This window comes from Quercus robur, chromosome 8 (assembly GCF_932294415.1).
Source record: "Quercus robur chromosome 8, dhQueRobu3.1, whole genome shotgun sequence".
Taxonomy (NCBI): Eukaryota; Viridiplantae; Streptophyta; class Magnoliopsida; order Fagales; family Fagaceae; genus Quercus; species Quercus robur.
This window is the reverse complement of record NC_065541.1, coordinates 18,159,901-18,184,816: the sequence shown is the minus strand read 5'-3', so window position 1 is coordinate 18,184,816 and position 24,916 is coordinate 18,159,901. Positions and strand designations below refer to the sequence as shown.

Sequence of the window (24,916 nt, the reverse complement as noted above, 5' to 3'; positions counted from 1 at the left end):
CTTGTACCTTTTTTTGTTTTCTCAACTTGGATCAACCTACTCTTTATTACCATTGTATTAGTCACTTTCCTCAAAACATGATCAAACTATGTCAAGTGATTCTCTTTCATCTTTTCATCACTAGGGGCTATTGCTATCTTTATGCAAATTTCTTTATTTTGAATTCTATCTTTCCATTTATTTTTACTTACTCATCTTAACATTCTCATTTTCTACACTCATTTTTTGAATATGTTGTTTTTTGACAGCCCAACATTTGGTATCATATAGAATATAACTAGACTTACAATTGTCTTATAATTTTTTTTATTTAACCTAATAGGTATTTTACGATTGCACAATTCTCCTAATGATGTGTATCTTACTTCCTCTTTTACGTCTCCGTGTATACATCGGAATCCAGACCATAAATACTTGGCTTAAAAAAAAAATTATTTTTATTTTTATGGGATGAATACTTCACATTCGACAAATATTCAAAAACATAACTATGCCAAAACAAAAGCACCTATACCCAAAGTAGGCCCCAACTGAGGTTTCTTTAGTAGAAAAGTAGGAGTATAGGATGCTGCCACATTAGCAGATTAGCTATATCTGCCGACTGCTGTCTTCCGTCGGATCTCCTTGTGCACAACATCAATAGACCATTAAAAAAAGAAAAGAAAACCACGGACAGATTAGCCAATTGCTTAGGAAAGAGGCCCCTGTATTTGGAAAGTGGAAATTAACCGCGTGATTGGCCATTGTGCTTTGTGCTGTTTTTGACAAAGGGACAAAGGTTTTGAATAAAAAGACATCACAAAGCACAACTTTTAAAATGATATATATAAAATTAGGATTGGATTTGAGATATATTTCGTGTAACTATAAATAATATTATATTTTTTAATATTTTTTAATTAGATGAAAAATTTGATAAATTTATTATTTGATTATATTATTTTTGTATATTTTCAATATTTGCAAAATTTCAAGATAATCAAAAATTAATAATTATTTTATTAAGAAATTATTTAATTCTGTTGCTCATAGCATTATTAGACATGTTAGGTATATTAGCAAGTTTTCAATATAAATGGAGGATGTTCCTCCACATGTCTCACTATTGCAAGAAAATTCAACTATATCAGCTAAGGTTACAAGTTACAACTTGTAACCTTAGCCTTGTAACTTTAGCCAATATAGCTAAATTTTCTCAATAAAATTACAATCTCCTTCTATATAAAATATTTTGGTACGAGGTATGAACCCTACTTTCTATTAATGTACTATTTGATTTTTTTTTTCAACAAATACATCACAATTTAATTTTTAGTTTCAACTAATGCAACCTAACCTAACGTTTGTTGGGTAAATAATTATTTTAATTTTTAGTTTTAACTCATGCAAACCTCACACGTGGCAGGTAAATAATAATTAGACATTATAACATAGTGGATTAAAAAAATGTGCTACATTGAATTGAAAATTTTTTACTCTTACCCATTCGTATCAAACTTTAATGATGTATAACTTAGAAAATAAGCTAGATCTCACTTTTTATTCTAGTTATCAAATTAGCCCTTAACATTTAGCTTTTGTCAATTTAATCCTTCCCCTTATCAAAAAAAAAAAAAAGTAAATTAAGTCTTTCTATAATCTGTTACCTTCCTTTTGCTGCTCGTTAGTCTCTCAAACGCACCGATTTAAGCCTAATCTTTCCATTTTAAAAATAAAAAATAAACCATTTTTTTTTCGCGTAATAAACAACGAGGCTTTCTGTGTTGCCAAATCAAATGATATTTTCCCAAAAAGAAAAATCTGATCACTTCCCCCTCTCCCGAAGTGAGTATCACTGTTGCAGCGCAGGTCCCATCTTTATTATTTTTTTCTTTTTTTGGAAATGCACATTAATTTTGCACGTCCAAATATCAATGTGCTTTTTTGATTACTTTGTTGTATGGTAGGTAAGTTAAACATACTTTTGAGTATTTTAAACAATATTACACACTTTTTTATATATTTTTTCATCCACACGTATATTAAAAACTTCCAAATAACATTACTCAAACTACTTTATGAAAAATGTTTTCATTTTAGGGAGTGGGGTGCACAAAAATAATTATAAAAAAAAAACTTGTTGGGTTCACTTTAAACCGAAAATCATTAGTTTTTTTTTTTTTTTTTTTTTTTTTTTTTTTTTTTTTTGTAATTCTAAATTATTATATGAATTAACACTTTCATTCACAACATGCAATTTTTTGGTTTAAGAATTTTTTTTTCTTGGTTTCACACTCAGGCAGCTTCAGTTGAGGGTGGAAAATGTTTTCTGCCCAAAATAGCGGACAACATTTTCTACCCAAACCTCATTGTTTTTTATTGACCAGGCTACAAATTTTCCGTTGACCAGAATTTTCAATCATGCCGAATAGTAATACTGAAAATTTTAAACCAAAATAGATTGAGCCATATATGTTCCTTTGGTTCTTTCTTTTTGTGTGTGTGTCTTCTTTTTCAACTGTATAGTTTTTTCATGGAAGAATCTTTTTTTGTAATTGCATATAAAAACAAGGGAATTTCTCTTGATTCTACTGCTGAAGATAATATAAAATCCAACTTAAAAAATTAAAATAAAATGAGGATTGGAGTAATGTGAATAAGTTTTAATTTTTTTTATTTTTTATTTTATGGGGAAATATATAAGTTTTCATTCAACAAACTGAAATTGGATTACAACAGAGAGACAAAACTAAAAAAGCTGAAACAGTCATATATCCTCCCGAAGGAGATGTTCTACACAGCTGAGATTAACTCCCTTCCAAATTTGAGAAGTACCCGAGAGTCTTGTAGCTTTTGCAAGTTCATGAGCAACTCTGTTGCCATCCCTTTTCAGGTGTTGGAAGGAGCACCAGCTGAATGAGGCTGAGAAGATTCTAATGTCGTGAAGGATGAGCCTAATCTCACCACCAACCATGCCTTGGTTTAGAGCTTGGACAATGGAGAGGGCGTTAGACTCAAAAATGGCATGAAAGATTCTCATTTTCGAGGCAAGCAACACTTTATGAGGAAAGGCAACGGCTTTAGTTATTTTTGCAGTGTAGGGTGACGGAAGGATCTTGTTGGAAGCTACGATGGGGTTACCTTGGTTATCTCGAATAATCACCCCAATGGTGGAGTTGGTACCATCATCAGAGGCGGCGCCATCAACGTTTATTTTAAAGAAACCCAAGGAAGGGGCTCGCCAATGCGCCCACGTTAGCTTGGCATGATCACAGTGAAAAAGAGCATAGGCAGTTGTTTCAATTGCCTTGTCACAAATGGGACAAATGCTGGAACAGTTAATGCCTCTGTGACTTAAGTTTTGCATGGTGGGGAGGCCATTTATGCATAGTCTCCAAGCAAAGACTTTAAGTTTTTGAGGGACTTTTTGGTGCCAAATCCTCTTCCAAAGTTGTGAACTTGAGTTGCTAGATGAGCATTCCCCTTCATCAGATGGCTTCACAATGCTTGAAGCAATATGGTAGGCACTTTTAACTATAAAGGTCCCACTTTTATTTCCAATCCAAATCAGGCTATCTTCAGGCAGGTTATAGCTTAGTGGGATTGATAGGACTGTACTAGCTTCGAAGGGTAAGAAGAGAAAGTTGACTACATCAACTTTCCACCATTTAGTGTCCTTATCAATGAGGGACGATACCATTGGGAAGTCACCTAAATCAGATGGCGGGGAGATCACTTTGAATGTTGATGGCGTTGTTAGCTACTTATCTTCCTAGATATGGATTTTACGACCATTCCCAACCCTTCATCTTATCCCCATCCAGATCACTTCAAGGCTATTATGAATGCTTTGCCAGGTGTAGGACGGGCTACAACCTTTTTCAGAGCTAAGAATATTGTCATGAGGAAAATACCTGGCTTTGAATACTCGAGCCACAATAGAGTTGGGGTCAGTGAGGATTTGCCAACCTTGTTTGGCCAACATGGCTAAATTGAAGGCTTGAAGGTCCCGGAAGCCCATTCTACCATGGAATTTTGACTTACACATTTTCTTCCAACTAACCTAAGCGATTTTGTGCTCTTTGTCTTTCTGACCGCACCAAAAGTTATACATCATATTTTCCAAATCAGTACACAATGTCTTAGGGAGCTAGAAGCAACTCATTGCGTAAGCTGGGACTACTTGTGCAACCGCCTTGATAAAAACCTCCCTCCCCCCGATTCAAAGAAGCTTCCCCGTCCATCCAACAAGTTTTTTTGCTACCCACTCCTTGATTTCTGCAAATACTTGGGATTTTGATTTCCTAATGATGGAAGGAAGCCCTAGGTACTTGTTGTGCCTTGAGTCCTGCATTGGGCCAAGTAAGCTCAAGATGTAGTCTTTTGTTTCTTGTGGGGTATTTAGGCTGAAGAACGCCGAAGACTTGTCAGTATTAATTTTTTGCCCTGAAGATACTTCATAATTTTTGAGAATGTTGACAAGTTTCTGACATTCATGGGCCTTAGCTTTGCAAAAGAGAAGGTTGTCATTAGTGAAGAAGAGGTGGGTGATTTTAGGGCAACCTCGACAAATGGAGATTCCAGAGATTTGCTGATTTCGGGTTGCTTCATGGATAAGAGCCGACAAACCTTCTGCACAGAGCAAGAATAGATACGGAGAGAGGGGATCGCCCTACCTAATGCCCCTAGTTAGAGTGATGTTTCCAAAAGTCTCACCATTTATGATCAATGAGTAAGATACAAAAGAGACACAGTGTATGCTAAGATCAATCAGCTTGTTATTAAATCCCAAATTCACCATAACCCCTTTGATAAAATCCCATTCCACCCTGTCAATAGCCTTACTCATGTCAAGTTTAATTGACATAAAGTTTTCTTTCCCCACATTTTTATGTTTTAGATAATGCATGAACTCAAAGGCCACTAAGACATTGTCAGTAATTAGGCGCTCAGAGGTGAAGGCACTTTAGTTCTCAGAAATGATGCTCGGCATGACAAATTTGAGTCTGTTGGCCAAGAATTTTGAGATGAGCTTATAAGTAATACTGCATAGGCTAATAGGGCGGAATTCTGTAATTATGGTGGGGTGGTTGGTTTTGGGATGAGGGAGATATTGGTTTTGTTGATCTCTGTCATAGGCATATTAGAATTCAACACATTCAAAACCACATTTGTAATATTAGGGCCTACAATGTTCTGGTATCTATGGAAAAAGACAACAGACATATCGTTGGGTCTGAGGGCTTTTGTTGGGTGGATCTGTTGCAGCGCTTTGATTACCTCATCTCTAGTGAAAGTTTTAGTGAGCTCTGTGTTAATGTCTTCCGTAACACATCTCAGGATAAAGCTAATGACTTCATTAATTCTGGTGGGGTAGGTGGTGGTGTAGATTTTCTCAAAGTAAGCCACAGCAGTGGCTGCAATGTTTTCTTTGCCTTTACACCACTAGCCATCATCATTCCAGAGCCCCATATTAGTGTTTTTTTTCCTTCTTTCAGACGCCCAAGTATGGAAGAATTTGGTATTTTGGTCCCCCTCTCTATATTAGTGAACCTTGCTGCATTGGTGCCACATGGTTTCTTCATTGTCTAGGAGATCGTTGATCTCCCTTCTAAGCTGGTTGATTTTTGCGCCAAAGTTTCCTTGGTGGTCTTGGGCAGTAAGAGAGCTGAGTGTTTTTCTTTTCTCTTGGATTTTTTTTGGAATGTTACCCACCACGCTTTGATTCCAATTGGTTAAAGCTATGGCACATCTCTAAAGGTTGGATGTAATATCTTCGGGATTGGTAGAGAGGGTGCCTGAGCTCCAAGCCGATTCAACAATTTCGACAATCATCTCTTTTGGCCCATATTGCCTTAAAATGGAATCTATGTCTACCCTTATAGATTTTGGGGGGGGGGGGGGGGGGAGAGTCAGTGATTGTGAGGATGAAGTGCTTAGAGGTTGATTCGGCCAAATGGTGAACTTTTGGATCTCTAAAATGTTCTAGCCACTCAGAGGTGGCGAAGGCTTTGTTGAGGCAGAGCAATATTCTATGACTTCCTTCTTTCATGTTGCTCCAAGTGAAGTATAGGCCATAGTATCCCAGATCTTGGAAACAACAACTGTTTACCTCTTGACGGATGATGGGCTCCTCTTGCTTTTTCATTCATGGAAAGGATTTCGTTAAAGTCACCATAGCAAAACCAAGGCAAACAATATTGATTATTGAGAAAAGAGATGAGTTTCCATGATTCTTCCCTGAGATGGTTTTTTGGATACCCATAAAAACCAGTGTATCTCCTAGTGACACCATCCTTTGGTTCAGTGATTATGGCATCAATGTGATGATTCAAGTAGCTCTTGATTTCGAGGTTCGTATCACCTGACCACAGTAGTGCAAGGCCTCCACTTCGGCCTTTGCTAGGAACTATTAGGCCATTTAAGTAACCCAGTTTGTATTTCACTTTCTCCATTTGTTTATTTTTTAGTTTTGTCTCCAATAGGAAGACAATTTTGGGATTCCAGCACCTCACGTAATCATGGAGTGCAAAAACTATCTGGGGTTCCTAATTCCCCGGTAGTTCCAGCATAGTGAATTCATTGCTCTTGGCAGTGATGCTTTGCAGCCACTGCCGATCTATCAAAAGTGTTGTTTGCATCTGTGTGGGGTGTGTCATGGAGCTTCTTATGGGGCCTTTTTTCATCTTTTTCTGAGAAATCAAGCTTGCCTGTTCTTTTGGATCCTGAGAGCCCACTAACATTTTGGGTATGTGTGTTAGGATTTTGGGCCTGTTGCCCTTGGTCTTTGGAAAATTTTTTCCAATTTCCTTTGCCTGGGCCTCGCAAGGGAAAAATTAATTCTTTTCCATCCTCTCACTTTTCCATCCTCTCACAATTTTCTATCCTCTCACTTTTCCATCTCCCTAACCAAACAGACATTTAGGGTGCCATGTACCCATGTCATATATGTGTCATACCGATGACATATTGACCATTTGATATTATAATTTTTTTGAAATTACTTGTGTCACTGTGTCCATACACGAACTCGTGTCCGTGTTTGTGCTTCCTAGCCTCTAACAAGTACAACTTTAAAAAGATCTGCAAAGGTCCTATGATGCTTTTGGTAGAGTGGAGAAAATTCTGTTTAGATTTCCAAACCAATTGAGCCTATTCACATAACCACAGGGTATGTCAACAAGTTTCTCAGTGATCATCACAGAGCGAGTAGACCTCACGAGGGGGACATTGCGTTTAAGTAGGTTCTATCTAGTGGGAAGAGAATCCTTCACAGCTTACCACATAAAATGAAGAATTTTATTTTGGACCTAAATCTTCCATACACCTTTCCATAACTTCAAAGAGCTATCCAAATTTGAGGAATATCGATTAACATTGAAGGATTCTAAAGCTAGCATGCGATATGCACTCCTAACTAAACAATTACCATTTGGAGATAGAGGCCAAATTAATACATCCTTATTAGAAAAAGCATTAACATGGATTCTCTTTATAGTCTCTGCTTCCTATAGGTAGAAAGTACAAACAAGAAATTCATCATCCCAAAACTTAGAGTTGGTACAAAACAAGTCACAATTTTAAGCAGCTTTGCAATTAAAGATAACCTTGCTCCGAGAAGGTTTTTTTTTACCTAAAGGAATTTTGCCTTGCTCAAGCAATGACTAGTTGCATTTACATTCATCTTAAGTCAAATATTTCAACATCCTCAAGTTTTTTATTTTTATATTTTATAGTGGCCTCTAATTTAAATGTCATCATAGTTTTCAAGAAATCATATTTTTTCAATAAGCACATATTCACATAGCAACAATTGAACCTGATAAGGAATATTTCTACAAGACCAAAAAGAAATCAACTCAAGTTACTTGTTTGACTAAACCTCAGTCATCTAATAGGGTCTAGCCATCCAACACCAAGAACTCAATTGACAGGGTCAATCAAATGACCAACTAATAGACATCTTAGTCACTCGACAGCCCAAGTAAATAGACAACCCTGGACATAGTCCCACAAATATAAAATACATCTTCCACTCCATGCCTGTGTGTATGTGGAAAGCCTAACACATGAGAGTCGTCATGTCTCCAAAGAGTTGTCACGTGCCTATGGGTTGTCAAGTACCCGACCTGACACCATGCGATATAGTCAACCTTGACAGTCATCATGTACCAAGGTGTCATCGGGTACCCTTACTAACACAATGCAATACAATCCACCTTGACAGTTGTCACATACCAAGAGGTTGTCAGGTACCCTTCTTGACACCATACAATACAATCCACCCTGACAGTTGTCATGTACCTAGGGGTTGTCAGGTACCCTCCTAACACCTAACATGTGACATGAGAGTCACCACGTAACCATGGAGTTGACACGTACCCCCCAATTGTCAAGTAGCATTCCTGACGATTTGCAATGCAACCTACCTAACATCTACACTTTCGACATGCCATGGTAAAAGAGTGAGTAGGACTTGACAAATGGTCCTTTACACTTGGCTCCCAAACTCTTGTGTGGTTTCCACTCTAGTATCTCCATATGGAAAAAACTTGCACACCATACCCAAAGATCCTTCTACATAATCTTATCCTCCAAACATAGGAAGTTAAGCTTGAAGATCTAGGAGCATTAACTCCATATACTCCCTATAAGGGAAGAGCCTATATTCACGGGATCTTAGTCAACTCTATATCACTATATAAGCATCAATCCTCCTCTTTTCCAAGGTACGTAGAATTCCTAAATCTCATACTTTTGGACTTATTGGGAATTATTCAATCACTAACTTAACCTTCATAGGGTTTTTGGCAGGCACTCCACCGGTATTGTCTATAGGTTCTTCACCTTTTATTCTTTGGGTACCCCATTGTCATTACATGTTTAGACAATTGACTCATTGATAATTTTGTCCATCATCAAAACCCATACAATACTAACTCTTTTGGTACCTCATAAGCAAACAAAAGGAAATTGCTCCAAAAAGAGAAAAAATAAACTTAACGTATATAATCTATTGTATTCTATTTCTATATTTAAAAAAAATCACTATTTAAAATAAGTTTGCAATTAAAGATAACTTTGCTTAGAGAAATGTTTTACTAAGTGGCATTTTGCCTTGCTTGAGCAATAAGTCGTTGCATTTACATTCATCCTAAGTCATTTAATTCAACATCATTGGGTTGGTTTATTCTAGTAATTTCTAATTGAAAGTGTTATCGTAATTATCAAGAACGCTTTTTTTTTTTTTTTTTTTTAAAGCAATTCTTCACATAGTAACAATTGAACCCATACAAATTTTAGTAAAATTTTATAAGATTTACTTATTAATTAAGTACTAACTCTTTTTAACACACACACGGGGAGAAGTTTAAATTCTGTGCTGTGTATCCAAAAGTTAGGCCTTTTTGGATATATATCACTGTCAATTTCATTAAGACATTTTCCCCTCTTCATGTGTGTATGTTAAAAATACTTAGTATTCTTAAAAAAAAAAAAAAAATACCAACTCTTTTGGTAGGTCAAAAGCAAATAAAGAGACGTTAAAAAAAGAAAAAGAAAAAAAGAAGATAAAAAAAAAAAAAAGCAACTTAACTTATAATATATTGTACCTTCTCAAAAAAAAAAACTTATAATATATTGTACCCTATCAAAAGTCATCATTTAAAGCAACTTTTCGGTTAAGATAACTTTGCTTAAAAAAATATTTTTCCAAAAATAATTTTTCCTTGCTTGAGTTGTGAATCTTTGCTTCACTTTCATCCGAAGTCATATATTTCAATATATTTCAACATCAATGGGTTGATTTATTCTAGTGGCTTCCAATTAAAGGTATCATAATAATTTTCAAGAACACATATTTTTTCTATGAGATTAAATTTTATAAGGATTTGGTGTAAATAATTTGATTTACACCCTCCAATAAGGATATGCCATATCATAATATTATTAAAACATAAAAATATCTGATCACACATGATAACATCTCAATAAAATACCAAATTTAAGGTTTTAAATAAAAGGCTAATGTGGTGTTATTAGGTGTAATAGGATATATTGAGTTTTAAGTAAAAAGCTAATGCGATAATTTCTTATTGAATGATGTAAAATATGGGTTTTACACTCATTCCTTACAAAATTCAGATTCTTTTTCTATATGCAAATCTTTCGCATAGCAACAATTGAACCCATACAAGTTGTAACAAAATTTATAAAAATTACTTAATAATTACCTACTAACTCTTTTGGTAGTTCATAAGGAAATAAAAGGAAATCACTATTTAAAAAAAAATTAATTTATAATCGATTGCACTCTATCAAAAACCACCATTTAAAACAACCTTTGGATTAAAGATAACTTTGCTTAGAGAAATGTTTTACCAATAAGCATTTTGCCTTGCTTGGGTAATGAATTGTTGCATTCACTTTCATCCTAAGTTGTGTATTTCAACATTATTGTGATGATTTATTTTAGTGACTTCCAATAAAAAATGTCATCATAATTTCAAGAACACGTGTTTTCTATAAGCGAATCTTCACACAGTAACTATTGAATCCATACTGCAGGTTCTAAAACAATTTTAGAAAAATTACTTATTATTTACCAGCTCTTCTGATAGCCATAAGCAATCCAAGGAACATTACTCAAGAAGAAGAAGAAGAAAAAAAAAAAAAAAACCTAAATTGTAATCTATTGTACTCTATCCAAGGGGCATTTTTGCCTTGCTTGAGCACTAAATTGTTGCAGAAAAAGAAAACATCATCGAGTTGATATATTCTAGTGGTTTTCAATTAGGTGTCGTCATAAATTTCAAGTAAATATATTTTTCCTACAAGTTATCTTACGATAAATGAATTGAACCCCATGTACTTCAATATGGCTTTTTGAAAAAAAATTTCTGCCAGCAATATTGGGCAAAATACTGTGTATGTTAAACCTTATAACCCTTGTGAAAAGGCATTATTTATGAGTCCAGTTAATGTGTGCCCTTAAAACACACATTAATCATTCATTTTTGGAAACATTTATGGAGAATTGAAAAAGGTGTAAAAAAAGTTGGTAACATTTTCATTTTTTCATAAAAAATTTCTTAAAATAGTTTACTGATATATGCCATAAGGATACACGTTAGTAAAACCCTTATTTAAATTGAAAATATCTTACCTTAAAAATGTCCATATTTCAAAAAGTCAAAATATTTGAACAAATATACTTTTGACCAAATCAGTTCACTTTTTTAATAAGAGCAATTTTAAGGTTATGTATTCATTTAATTGCATATAAAGCATACAAGTTTCTAAGGTAGGAAACCAAAAAACAGAAGAAGAAAAAGACTATGCCTACGAAATTTATGAGAAAACAAATGATGATAGTGATGGTGGAGTTGGTTATCCTTTTTCTAGTTGACGTTAAAGCTAATAACTTTGCCCTTACCTTTGCACATCACCCTTCACTTCCAATCATGCTTCCTCATTCCTCCACATATGATGAAGTTCAAGAATATTTTGTTGATTGCATTCTACACAAATTTCATAATTGTCAAAATAAAGATAACAAACATTCTGTTCAATTTTTGACATGTGTGTTTAATAGTTTTGTAGAGTGCAAGGAGAAACACGAACATCATACGATGCCCAATTTTAATAGGTTTCATGATGCTCAAGCATGCATAGATGATAGATGCATGCCTAGAAATATCTAAATCTAGTTTTGCATCTTGTTTTGAAGATTGTTATACAGCTGATTCGATCATGCATTGAGATTTCATTATCGCATAATTCAGGTATTAATTATTTCCAATTTTATATTTGGTAAGTAGTTCACAAGATGTGTGTGTGTGTGGGGGGGGGGGGGGGGGGGGGGGGGGGGGGGGGGGGGTTGGGGGGATAGGATTGTACGCATGCACGAACAATATATCAATGAGCGGCAACTGAGATTGCCTACATGACTTTTTGGCTAACAAGTGTCGTTTCAATAACCATGGATGTGTTATTCTCATAAACAGTATAGTTGTATCAATTTTAATTGATTATATTCCACAAGTTTTTGTAAATTTTAAATTAGAAGCTTTTTCAAAAGAATTGTCTATTTTTTAATACTTAATTTTTATGTCATCAAAAACTAAGGACTTAAAATTTCTTAGGTGTAAAGAAAAATTGGGGAAATTACACTTTACCCTTTAAATTATGACACATTTTACACTTACTCCCCTAAAATATGAGAATGCATACCTTATCCCCCCGTCCTCCCCCCCACCCCTCCCAAAATATATCTCATTTTACACTCACCTCCTAAACTATGAATGCACATTTAATTAAGAAGATGGTGGAAGCAACAATGGGTATATGAAACGCTTCAACTAAAAAGGAGAGAATAACGATTTACATCTGAAAGGTCAAATTCAATCACATACAAAGAATAACAAGATAAAAGAATAATGTGATTGAGAAGAGAATTTGAGTTTGTATACGTGTCAATGGGTTATGCTTTGAGAAATTTACATGTGTCATCATTGTATGCGTTTATCAGTTTAGAGGATCCAACTTTTATAATATATAGTATAATAGATAAATTGATTGATAGATGGGCAAGCTCATCCAACCTAGCCTGCATACACAGAGATAACATGTCTTTAATATATTCTCTTATTGAATATGTGGAAATTGCCCCTTACACTCCACAAGCACTTATACCTGTAGAGTAACCATTGCACTAAGATTGTGCGGTAGTGTGAAAACTTCTTGATACAGTTGATTAATTGATGATTATGGATGTTCAATAGGCATTCTTAACGAAACCACAAACAAATTAAGCTTTGGAATTTTCATGCTTGTACTTTGTGCATTAAGCGTCATTTCCTTTAAAATAAAACTAACCACCAACTTGTCTTACCACAAATATTTTTTCAACATGCTTTTTGTCAACTTTATTTTTTGAATTTATGTTTCTTATATTTTTCTTTTTTGTGGTTTCAACTTTCAGATTCAACCAAAACAATCTCAAAGTTGGTGCAAGAGCTAAAATTATGGAATTTTTCAATGAGTGTTTTTTATTTTAGATTTTGTTGTATCCATTGTATAATAATTTTATTTGGGGATGCTTAGGGGCGGTTCAGTACATAAATTTAAATATATTTTTTCAGTTTTTAAATAACATAATACGTATTTTCACACACTTTTTCACTTATACATATTAAAAAAAAAAAAAAACTGAAAATATGAGTTTAAACTGGTTCCTAATTTCTAAATTTCAAAACCATTGTATATTTGATTTTAAGTTTAGTTTGATACAGGTATTCTTGGCCCAAAACTATTGTCATATCAATCTGAGTGACCGCAACCTTGGAAGTGCCCTTCATTTAAATATAAATTTAAAATTTTATTTTATTATTTATTTTCTAAAAAAACGTTATTTAAAAAAAAAAAAAAAAAAAAAACGGTGACACCCTCCCCGTAAAATCAAAAAGGAAGAGAAAACTCACCCCAAAATCCCGACTGAGAGAGCTATCTTCGGCCACTCCCTAAACCCAGAAAGAAATTGTTTTCGGGCGGCGGCTCCAAAGAGGTTTTCTCGGCGTCTCCGGCCACTACTCGGCCTGCTCCGGGCAATTCTCGGTTGGGTAAGTTCACAAATCTTTGGATTTTTCAGTTTCAGTGTTCTTTTGGATATTAGCTTAGTTTTGGAAACCAATTCCCTTGTGATTGTGAACCAAAAATATAACAGAACCCTATATTCAGTTTAACCAAAATTATTGATCTTTTTGTTCATCGAAGTAGCTTATCATATTTTTCTTGATTGAATGTTCAATATTTTTATGTGTGGTTACATTCACTCTACAGCATTTAGGGTGCCGTACCCGTGTCATACCGGTGTTATATCAGCGTTATTGCTCATGTCACTGTGTCGTACCCGTATCTGTACTTGTGTCTGTGTCCATGCTACCTAGTTTATAAGTTGATTGTCAAAGGCACTATGTTAGCTTTCAATATTTGTTTAGAGAGTTTATTTAGATGCTCTATTATACTAGTGATCACAAATTCAAGTAGGTTCGAAAAACTTTATTGTCTCTGCACCTTGTGGGCAAGATCATGTTTGTTGCATTTTATTTTTAATTAAATTTCTGGGTACAGTATTGTTAGTGGTTTGACCACTTATAAATTAAATAATCTTCTTAATTTTACTAATATGGGAGCCTTGGGCCAGACTATCATTTAGTTGAGACTGGCTTGCAGTAGGAGCTGAAGCTAGATGAATGAGTCACTGGAGGATTTTAATTGCAAAATCAATTTCGGGTGCAGATTGAATTGTTCACTGTATCAGGTTGAATAAGATTAGACGTGCACAATTGACCTGAATATATTCATTCGCTGAGCACGGAATATATTCAATAAAAAACATCATTTGTATGGGTCTTCTTCCTGTTTTTCTGACTCCTAAATTCTTTATTTTCACTTTTACACTTGCCCCATAACATATCATTAGTTGGATTGTCATGTAAGCAGCTATCTAAATATTATTATTTTTTAAGTGAAAGGAAATAAGATAAGGATTTTCAGATTATAATTCTCTGACAATGAGATTTTCATCAAGAATACTCTCATTTATAAGATTTGGGAAGACAAAGACCGCCAGAGTTGTTCCGGGCCACTAGAATCCCTAAGTGAGTGGAAAACACGGTGAGAGTAAAATGGGTAGAGCTTTGTGTGTCTTTTGGCCTTTTAAGGATGGAGGTTGATGAAGGGAGAACATGTATCTAGCCAAAGAACATGCATCTCGCGGTGTTGGAGCGGTCGCCTGGTGGAGTTTGAGACATTGGCAGTGGAATATGAGAGAGAGATGGAGAGTTTTTGAGATTTTTTTTTTTAAATTTTTTATTTTTTATAAGAAGTGTTTTTGAGATTTGATTTGAGGGAGAAAGATGTAGAGTTTCTGAAATTTGATTCCAGAATGAAAGAGAAGGAGGAGGCAGGCTATTGAAATTTTCTTGGGTAAAATGGTATTTTGGAAATGTGAGATGTGTCCCATTTTAATTGGTTGGTCTCACCAAATGTTGTGCTGATGTGGAGAGAGTATCTCATAAGATACTTTCTTGCTGAGTTGTGAGACAACATTTGATTTGCTGCATATGTGCTTCAGTCTAAATGACAGCTGATATGTTGTCTCCTTTTCAGATTCAGAGACTTGATGACACTGAATTTAGAAATCATTGGGCAAGAGCTTATATAAGGTAACCTTTTCTTTATGCCATTTTTATAATTTAGTTGGATTGTTATTAGCCTAAACTACATTTTGCATCTCAAGATTTTTACATTTCTGATTTAGTCTACTAGATTTTTACTTTTATTTATATATAGAAATTTAGAGGGCTAATCCTTTAAAAACTTTATTGAGGTATTTTTTTTCCTCGTCTGTAGTTGTTAGTGAGCATTCCACAAATAATTTTCTTTAACAAGAAAGATGCATTTTTGGATGTTTATTTAGTCATTGTTTATATATGAGTTTCAAACCCCCCAAAGTGGTTATCTGATTCAATTATCCAAAAAAAAAAAAAGTGATGATCTGATTCACTTTTGGTCTGTGTTATTGGATAGCAATTAATCTTCATACTACGTAAATTTTGAAATTAAATTGCATATGACATTGTAGTATATTTATCTTTTTGTACTAATACCTTTTTCATGACCTAAGCATGTGCCTTGCATGTGCCATCAATACTAGTAGAGAGAAGCAGAGATCAATCGTAAACCAAAATTTCCCCCCTAAAAAAAACCTAGGCTTTTGCTGTTTCCAAATCAAATGATTTTCTTATCTCCCAAAGAAAAAGCAAAATCATATTATTTCCCCCATTCCCGAAGTGGGTATTGGCATTGCTTCGTCCCTCAGACTCAGCGTCTGCAGCTTCAGCTTCATCCATCCCCAATGAACAACAACAAAAATCTTGTTCCTATTTCGCAAATTGGGATTATGATTTGATCATTTGAGGTTTTGTTTTGGGGGATAGGTCTCAACGGTAATCAACAACAACCATCAGCATAAATTAAATGTTTACCAATGATCGGAGACAAGAAGAGCGAACTGGAAAATATGGAAGTCCAAGGCTGCAATACCTTCAAGTACACTTCCTTTTATTTTAAGAATTCACTTTCTTATGCTGTCTTTCTATACCAGTTCTGTTACATATGGTTTACCAAAGTTATCTGAATATGATGATTCTTAAACTATTCTCCCCATTTTGTTGCAGGAATTGGTGAGTCAGTTTCAAAACTCTACTGATGAAGGTATTATACATCATAATCATATTCTAGATTACTGCTCCATTTGTTTGTGATGACTTCTTGCAACCTTGGAAAACAGTTTGTGCTGTTTGGTTTGTGTTCAGATGTGCTTTTCTGATTTGCTTATTTGTTGAAACTAGGGAAAAAAAAGTTTTCTCTTTTTGGTGTGGGGTGCGTCAAAATAAGCTCAAAAAGCTATTTCTTTTTACTTGTTGAACGCACTTTGCACTTGAGTGGGGGGAGTCAGTGGGCCATTTTCTTCTTCAATGTTGCATAGTGTATGAGTTATGGACAATAGTGTGGAGTTTGTTTGGTCTTATTTGGGTTATGCCACAGGGTCCTTGATCTGTTAGCAGCCTGGCAAGGTACCTTTGGTAGAAACAGAAATATAGCTTTTTGGAGGGCTGTGTCACATTGCATTATGTGGTGTCTTAGGCGGGAACAGAATGCTAGATGCTTTGAGGGATGTGAACGGTCTATTATTGAGATTTAGTCTCTCTTTTTTTGTACTTTACTGGACTGGAGTGTTGCTTTTAAACCTTTTCCCTGTCCTAATTTTCTAGATATGCTTGAGCATTGTAATTTGAAAGATTGATTGTACTCTTCCCTGAGTACACCCCTAATGTAAACGGGTGTTTCCTTTTTTATCAATAAAATTTTCGTTACTTATCAAAAAAAAAAAAAAAAAAAAAAGTATATACAATTTTCAAGGTACTGCCTACAATGATTGACTGCTACCTTCTAAAGCCTAGTTCTACATGCAGATAACCGGTCTAGTAAATGGGCTTTATGGATTCCATAGACCTGATATGACCAGAGCTACTGATGTAATATTTACTGCTGAGTTAAGTTGATGACTGTTGATTGTTTATATCCTTTATCACCAACTTGAATTGAATGGTTGCAACAATGAGTTCTAATGCTCTACTCTTGTCTCTCACAATATGAGGATTTCTCCATGTTGGTTCTAACTAAATTTTCTATTTCATGGAGTATCTTGTTTTAACCGTTGAACAATTACTACTATGGCAAGTTTCGTGCTACTCATTATTGTACAAACTTTTGCCTCAGCTGACTTGTGCTTATGAGTATACCAAACTTGCTGAGCAATTTTTAGCAATGGTCTTTGGCAAATGGCATCTCTTGCCTCAATAAGAGAGGAAGGAAAGTGAAGTCATGTCTAATCCTGCATAGGTGCTTGAATTATTTTGTTTATTAAAAAAAATTCTGAACAATTATGTTTTGCTTTTCTAGTTTTTGGTCTTTTTCTTCAGTTATTGTATTCATAGGTTGGAAGCCATGATGCAAGAGCCTATTTCTCTTGAGAACACATACTATAAGAAATTCTCTCAGCATAGTTTTGAAGCAACGCAGGGCACAAGCAAGTGATACAAAGTTTATGCTAAAACTAAGTCCTTTCCTTAATTTTTAGCAATATTTTAAAAATAATTAGTCTGATTTTGTCAGTTTCAGGCACAGGCTGTACTTAGCTAAGATTTTTTCAAATGACAATTAATTCATTCATGGGCATATCCTCAACTCTGAAACTTGTAATTAACCAATTGTTATATTATTTACAGAAACAAAAGAGAAAATTGCAGCTAATTTGGCAAACTTTGCATATGACCCGTACAATTATAAATTCCTGCGCCAGGTACGGAAGCTTTTCTTATTTTTGGAGTTTTGAATTATATGGATATAAAGGAATTAGAATACTTTCATTGCCATTTTCACCTCATAAAAATTTACTTACAGTTCTTAAACAGCTCAATGTTTTGGAACTTTTCCTTGACTGCATGACAGAACCCAATGAGAGGCTTGTGGAATTTGGGGTTGGTGGGATCTGCAATTCTTGCGTTGGTAAGTATAGCAATTTAACCCTCTTTGCAGATCCTAAGAAATCCTAAAAATACTTTGTTTCTATTACAAGATATAGTTATGGCTAGGCACCGGCATGTGCGTTATGGAGTTTTTTTTTTTGCTTTTTGTTTTTTTCCTGCAGATTTAGCAAATGCTGCAATTGTCACTCAGAGTGGTGGGATTCCTCTTACAATTCAATGTTTATCAAGCCCAGTTAGAAACACTGTAAGTACCAAGACTTGTAAAGTCATCAATGTTTTTCACTCCTTTGATTCAACTATTTTGATTCTTGGTCATCAAACTTCTTAGCACTAGCATCAGAGTGAAGGAAGAATACACTACAGATAACCATCATTCACAAATTTTATATTCTTTCTTTCAATTTTAGGTGAATTATGCACTTGGAGCTCTTTATTATCTCTGTAACGCATCTAATAAGGAAGAGATTTTAAAGCCAGAAGTGGTTGATATCATCAACAGGTATGCTGCAGCCGAAGCTGTAAGTGTCAGCTTCAGTAATCTGGCTAAGGCATTTTTGGACAAACATGTCAGAGCAAGTGAGGCCTAAAGCCTGCTTCTCAAGGTGGCTCATTTACAATTCGTTCCCTTTCTTCGCTATAGCTTGTGTTGGTTCCTTGTTTGTTCTAATCATTACTCAAATCCTTGTATTGGAATTCTGTCGTATGGTTTTATGATGGAATTATGTAATATTTTGGGTTACACCAATATGTAAGTCTGGGACAAAGGCTCAGGTTGTTATTGGACAGGGATAGCAGTAAAAATTTAAATGGAGACGAGGAACAAGATCCCAGTTTATTTATATTAAAGATATGTAAACTTAACCACCGCACACTCTTGGTGCGATGGTCATTCCACAAGTATAAGTGCTTGTGGGGTGTGGAAGGCAAGGGCCGGGGTTCAAGTTTTCAGGAGGGAACTTCACACACATATACACTTAGATTAGACTAGAGTAGAATTTTATCCTGTAAAAAAAAAAAAAAAAAAAAAAAAAAAAAAATTTAAACTTATATAGAAAAATCCACCTATATGAGTCCCTAGCACATGGATTTGAGTAGTGAGAATGAGAATGGCCACTTCATGCAAAGTATACCGAAAACTTCATCCAAGACATCCCCACATGGAACTAGCACTAGCTAATGACCCTAACATCACAATTATAACATGTAAAAATGAGCAAAATCAATTGAAAAAAAAAAAAAAAGAATGAAAAAAAAGGATGTTTATGCGCAACGTTCTCACATGCTTTTACAAGATGAAGACAATGAATTACATAGAGATTAGCATAGTCAATCACGGAATATATTGGGGAAAAGCTGTTTGAACTTAGAAGGCCAAAATCTAATCTGTATTACTTAAAGCTGATATTGCTTTTATTCCAACCATAATGGCTACCTCATGTGATATTTGAACATTCCACGGTGCACTTGTGCGACAGAAGCAGCAGCTATTGGTTTTTCATCAAGCGACAAAAATCTGAAGTTGTAAATTTCAAAGTCAAGAAAAAATCCCAGCTTTTCAATCTATTTTTGTGAAAGATGAGGTAGGGGATATTGATATATAGCTTTAAAGAAGATCAAGTTTTTACTTTTGCAAAAAGACGAAGCCAAATTTACAATGTTGCAGGAGACCTTAATACATTTATTTGAAAATATATAAATATGAAGAAGAAACTAAGGCTATGTTTGGTTGGAGGTGAAATAGGGTGGATTGAAAATAAATGAGAGAAAATAGAAGTGGGTGTTATTTTGGTAAGGAGAGAAGATGAGGAAATTTTTTGGTAGGGCATGGGCATTTTCCACCTAGGCCCACAAAAAATCCATTTCTCCAAATTGGAGAGAAAACAAGCATGAAAAGCTTGTTGCCTGTCCAATTACCATATTTCCACAATTTAATGAGTCTATCTCTCTCCTTGGCCTTGCTTCTCTTTGGTTTCGTTTGCACAGCCACAAGCAACCATGTGAAACAATCAAACATGTCTAAGGACATAATAATAAATTTATATAAACTTCATTTTTTATACTCTCACTTATCTCCGCAACAAAACAAAAAAGATTTCTATCCCACAACTTTTTTATCTCTCTAACCAAACACACTTCGAAGGAAAACTAAATCTTTTTTATCTTTTCACTTTTCCATCCTCCCACTATTTTCTATCCTCCCACATTTCCATCTTTCCAACTAAATAGACTCTAAGCAACCATGCCTTCAATAAAAGAAGCACCACCCTAGTTTTAACTAATCAAGCTAAAGTTCAAACTTATAACGCTCCCCACCCCATTGGAAAGAAAACTCTAATTCCAAGAAGTTCTTCTATATAAAGTGAGTATTTTTAATACTTAAATTCAACCCTCTATATAAAATTGTGTTAAAATTTTGAATTGGAAAATATCAGTTGACAACATAATCTAAAATATGTGTGTACACTTGGTTGTGGTTTGTCGATGGTTGTGGTCCGGCGGGGTGATTTGATTTTGTGGGTCTGGGTTCTATGGTTTGATTTCATGGGTCTGGATTATGTGTTTTGATTTCAGCGGGGTGATTTGATTTTGTAACTTGGTGGGTTTGTGGGTCTTTGACCAGCGTGGGCATTGGCGTTGAGGGGAGATCGGCGTGGGTATTGGCTAGGAGTTTGGCGTGGATCATCGAGTTGATCGGTGTGGGTCTCTGATCGTTGTGGTGGTCGTTGGAATTGTGGTGGCTGGTGGCTAGCAGTGGGTAGGATTGCTGGGTTGAGAAAGAGAGAGAGACAGAGAGGGAGAGAGAGACAGTGAGACCAAGAGGGAGAGAGGATGAAAAAAATAAAAACAAAAAAGGAATAAAAAATAATAAAGAAATAATATTTAAATGAAGTTGTAAAAAAAATAGAGGTTTTGATGTTGAGTGTATTATAAAATGAGATGTTAAATGTTATAAAATGGCTTTTTGAGATGCTAAATTTTTTAAAACCCTTGATGTGAATGCTCTTGGCTAAAGCTGATGTAGCAAAAAGCTTGACTAAAAAATATAAGGAAGAAAATGCCTCCCTACATGAGAAAACTAAAAGAGGAACTTGAAAACTTCAAATCTCAGCCACTTGATCAATTGCTTGGTTATCAGAAGACTAGCTGTGAATAAAATTGGGTTAAGACTTAAGATACCTAGTGACTCAGGGATCCTTTATCCTTTCTAAAAATAATGGGAGAATCAAGAATGGGTCCGAACATATTGTAATTATTTGTAATGCCCAAATATGCATTGTTATGGCAAACTCCTCCACCATCCTTAGGTGCATAGGTGATATATGGCGCACGCTCCTTCATTCACGAGTTTCATAGAGTTGATTTTTCTCATCTTGATAGATAATGGGGCTGTTTTTTTTTTTTTTTTTTTTTTTGATCTCGCCAGCTCATTTGTTAGCAAAACATACACATTAAGTATTGACGATTTCATTACTTAGATATAAGAGAATTCTTATTTTTTTTTGAACAAATTAACTCTTTTTCAAAATGTAATTTATGCTTTTATGTCATAATAAAGTTAACAATTTTCCTTTTTAAAAAAATCCAATTCCTAACTATTATAGTGTTGTAATATTTGATAAAAAAAAGAAAAAGAAAAAGATAACCTTTGTAAAAAAAAAAAAAACCTAAGAGCATTTGCATTAGTTTGTACAAAAATTCTTATCTTTTACTTTTTCTATTTTTACATATTCACTTTTCAAAATTCCTATAGACTATATATTTTACATAACATTTCATTAAAATATAAAATTTTCTTAATTGTTTATCTTTCTTCACATACAACAATCATCATCTATTGTAAGTTCCAATTAGCTCAATTGGTCAAGTCATTGATGGTTGAATAACAGATCTAACATTTAATCACTACCTACACCAAAAACCAATTGGTGTTTTGATATGATGATGATAAAAAATATGATTAAGAGCGGGCACTATAGGTTAAAATTTTTAAAAAAAAAATCATCATCTATTCTTTTTTTTTTTTTTTTCATCCTTGAGATATGTAAAGAAATAATAAAAAACTAAATACAAAATAATGAATTTAGTTAATACGATTATTATAACAAACTTATAAATTTACATAATCATACAATGTGGGTTATTTTTAAACAAAATTGGGTAAACATTCATTTTTCTATTATACACTCAAGTGGTCTAAGATATAGCTTTAGAGGAGGTTCTCGTAAAAAAAAAAAAAAAAAAAAAAAAAAAAACTTTATAGGACGATATATATATTTTTTATATAAAAAAAATTAAAAATTATAAAGGGTTTTAGGGTAGGGCGTGGGTGGGTTTATTTTTTAATGGGTTTTAGGGTTTAAGGGTTTAAGGGTTACACGACTCACACCTATATATGAGTATCATCAGATCAATGATCACACGACTCAACACCTATTCTCAGTTGAAGGAAGAAAGCAAAATGTCGAATTCGAACCTGCCGCCGGAACTCATCGCAGACATACTGCCACACCTTCCCGTGAAGTCTCTTTCTCGATTCAAGTGCGTCTCCAAGCCATGGCGCACTCTCATATCTCATCCCGATTTCGTCAAAACCCATCTCCACCAAGCCCAATTCCGCCGAATCCTCCTATCCTCCGCCAACTCCCTCTACTCCATCGATCACGAAACCGACGACCTCGCAGCCGCAGTCGATCTCCACTACCCTCGCGACCAAACCCAAAACCCAAAACCTCAACCCCACGCGGTTCAGATTATCGGGTCTTGCAATGGCCTAGTCTGCATTATGACTCAACCCGACATCTTCTTCATATTCAACCCGACGACCCACCAGTCCACCCGATTACCCTACGCTTCAATCGGGTTTGGAGGCTCGTCTGCTGCCATTGGTTACGGGTTCGGTTACGCGCCCTCCATTGACGATTACAAGCTCGTCAAGGCCGCGCCCTCGCCTGCCATTGGTGTGTTTTCTCTGAGAGACCGTGACTGGAATACGAGGAGTGGCTTTCTTTACCAGGATCCGGAGAACCGAACAAGGCCTGGCCATTTTTACCGGAATCCAATTCAGGGCGAGAAGGACCCACTTCCACCTGCGACATCTCTCAATGGTTCTCTCCATTGGGTCTTCAAACTTCACAGTACTGGAGGCAAGTGCATCATTGGCGTTTTCAATTTGGAAACCGATAAGAGGGGGTTCATGCAGGTGCCCGAAACCGCCGTGTCGGGTTTTAGCACAGGGGTTGTGAATGGGAGTCTATGTTTGATGCATCGTGAGGATGGTCTAAGGCGTGGATATTTCTGGGTTATGAAGGAGTATGGAGTGGCAGCGTCTTGGACCAAGATTTTGGTTGAAGACCCGTTTCTTGTGGCAAAGCCGTTGTGTTTGTGGAAGAATTCCAAGATTTTGATCGCCAAGGACAAGAAGGAGTTGGTTCTGTTTGATCCCAAGGATGGTACATGCAAGAATTTTGAAGTGGCTGGCATTCCGGATAGGTTTTATGCGGATTCATATGTGGAAAGCCTTGTGACTGTGCCAGTTATCACAAAAAAGAAAAGTAATCTTGAATCGTTTTGCTTGTGTTTCTGATTATGAGTTTGCAGTTTGAATTTGATAATATGTTATACTGTGATAATGTCTTAGAAAGCCTTGTGACCTTGCCAGTTATCGCCAAAAAGAAAAGTAATTTTGAGTTGTTTTGTTTGTGTTTCTGATTATGAGTTTGCAGTTTGAATTTGATAATGTTGTAGTAGTTGCAGCGACTAAGTTACATCAGCTTCTCTGACCTTCGTTGTAATTTAAATTAACTTATGCTAAACTTATTAGTAAATTTATAATTTCAATATTTTATGTGTTTGATATATTATTCCATTTTGGTTAAGGGGTGAACCGCTAAATGTTCCATCCCCAAAACGACTGAATCGGTATGAGCCCCAATTTCATTACAATCTGCACATGCTATAATTAAAACAAGCCATTGATTCGTTGACACCACTTACAAATATCTTGTCTTGCTCACTCACACCACTTAGATGTCTCAACTCAACCCTCAAATATATTGGTGCCAAGTTGCATTGTTGATTAGTGATTCGTTAGAGAGCTCATAGTATGGTCAGGAACAAATGTATTCACTTTATGGAAGTACTCCCAAACTCACTTCCAATATGTTTTGTGTTTTTGCTCATTCACTCGCAATGCATGTGTGGAATTATTGAGCCATGCCTATATGATGACAATGTCTTCTTCTATGGTGAAGTGACCACCCTGTTGTGTTTTACTAACAATGGGTTCCATTTGTATTGGGTATATACTTCATCTTGTGGGGATTCCATCATAAGTTCATTGTTCATGTTAGATTCTCTTGTGAGAGATCCTTGAAGTTCCTTAATAAATAATAAAGCCTATATGTAAAAGATATAGTAAATGATTAAAAGATACCTATCAAAAAAAAATATAGTAAATGATTAAAAGATTAAAAAAAAAAAAAAAAACCATGATGCAGCTTATCATTTGCTGCATTTCCACTACTGTTACTGTGTTACAAGAAGTTTTGCTCATCCCAGAACAGGGCAGTAAGAAAGAAACACAGAATACAATCGAAACTCGTGATACAACTCATCTACAATTTAAACATAAATGATAGTCAACTTTAAAAAACAGTATCTTAGCCACAAGTCATAACAAGCCTGCTGAATACAGTGTCCCCTTTTGCACAGCCATCGCCAAGAAAGGATTGTGGGTTGTTCTCTCATGTTCCAAATCTAAATGTCTTCCACCATTTATATGCAGTAGATCTATCATTATATTTATCTATGATGTCATTTTT

The 24,916-nt window shown here is 35.1% G+C and overlaps 2 protein-coding genes across 6 annotated transcripts; both read left to right on the top strand.

The window, feature by feature from the left end:
- Window positions 1-13,394: 13,394 nt before the first annotated feature.
- Window positions 13,395-18,941, top strand: LOC126694875 (uncharacterized). Of its 5 annotated transcripts, none has more exons than XM_050391396.1 (9): window positions 13,395-13,598; window positions 14,212-14,299; window positions 15,151-15,206; window positions 15,981-16,092; window positions 16,221-16,257; window positions 17,835-17,908; window positions 18,021-18,114; window positions 18,257-18,339; window positions 18,503-18,941. In XM_050391396.1, the coding sequence occupies exons 4-9, from the start codon at window positions 16,021-16,023 to the stop codon at window positions 18,680-18,682; spliced, it is 540 nt and encodes a 179-aa protein (XP_050247353.1). In that variant the 5' UTR covers window positions 13,395-13,598; window positions 14,212-14,299; window positions 15,151-15,206; window positions 15,981-16,020; the 3' UTR covers window positions 18,683-18,941. The 5 variants fall into 5 exon arrangements, with proteins under 5 accessions (XP_050247353.1, XP_050247352.1, XP_050247350.1 ...); XM_050391395.1 differs by having other exon boundaries at window positions 14,195-14,299; XM_050391392.1 differs by lacking the exon at window positions 14,212-14,299 and having other exon boundaries at window positions 13,396-13,598.
- Window positions 18,942-22,458: 3,517 nt separating this feature from the next.
- On the top strand, window positions 22,459-23,935 carry LOC126694873 (F-box/kelch-repeat protein At3g06240-like). The gene has a single exon (XM_050391391.1). It carries the CDS (start codon window positions 22,489-22,491, stop codon window positions 23,677-23,679), a length of 1,191 nt encoding a protein of 396 aa, XP_050247348.1. The 5' UTR covers window positions 22,459-22,488; the 3' UTR covers window positions 23,680-23,935.
- Window positions 23,936-24,916: the final 981 nt, after the last annotated feature.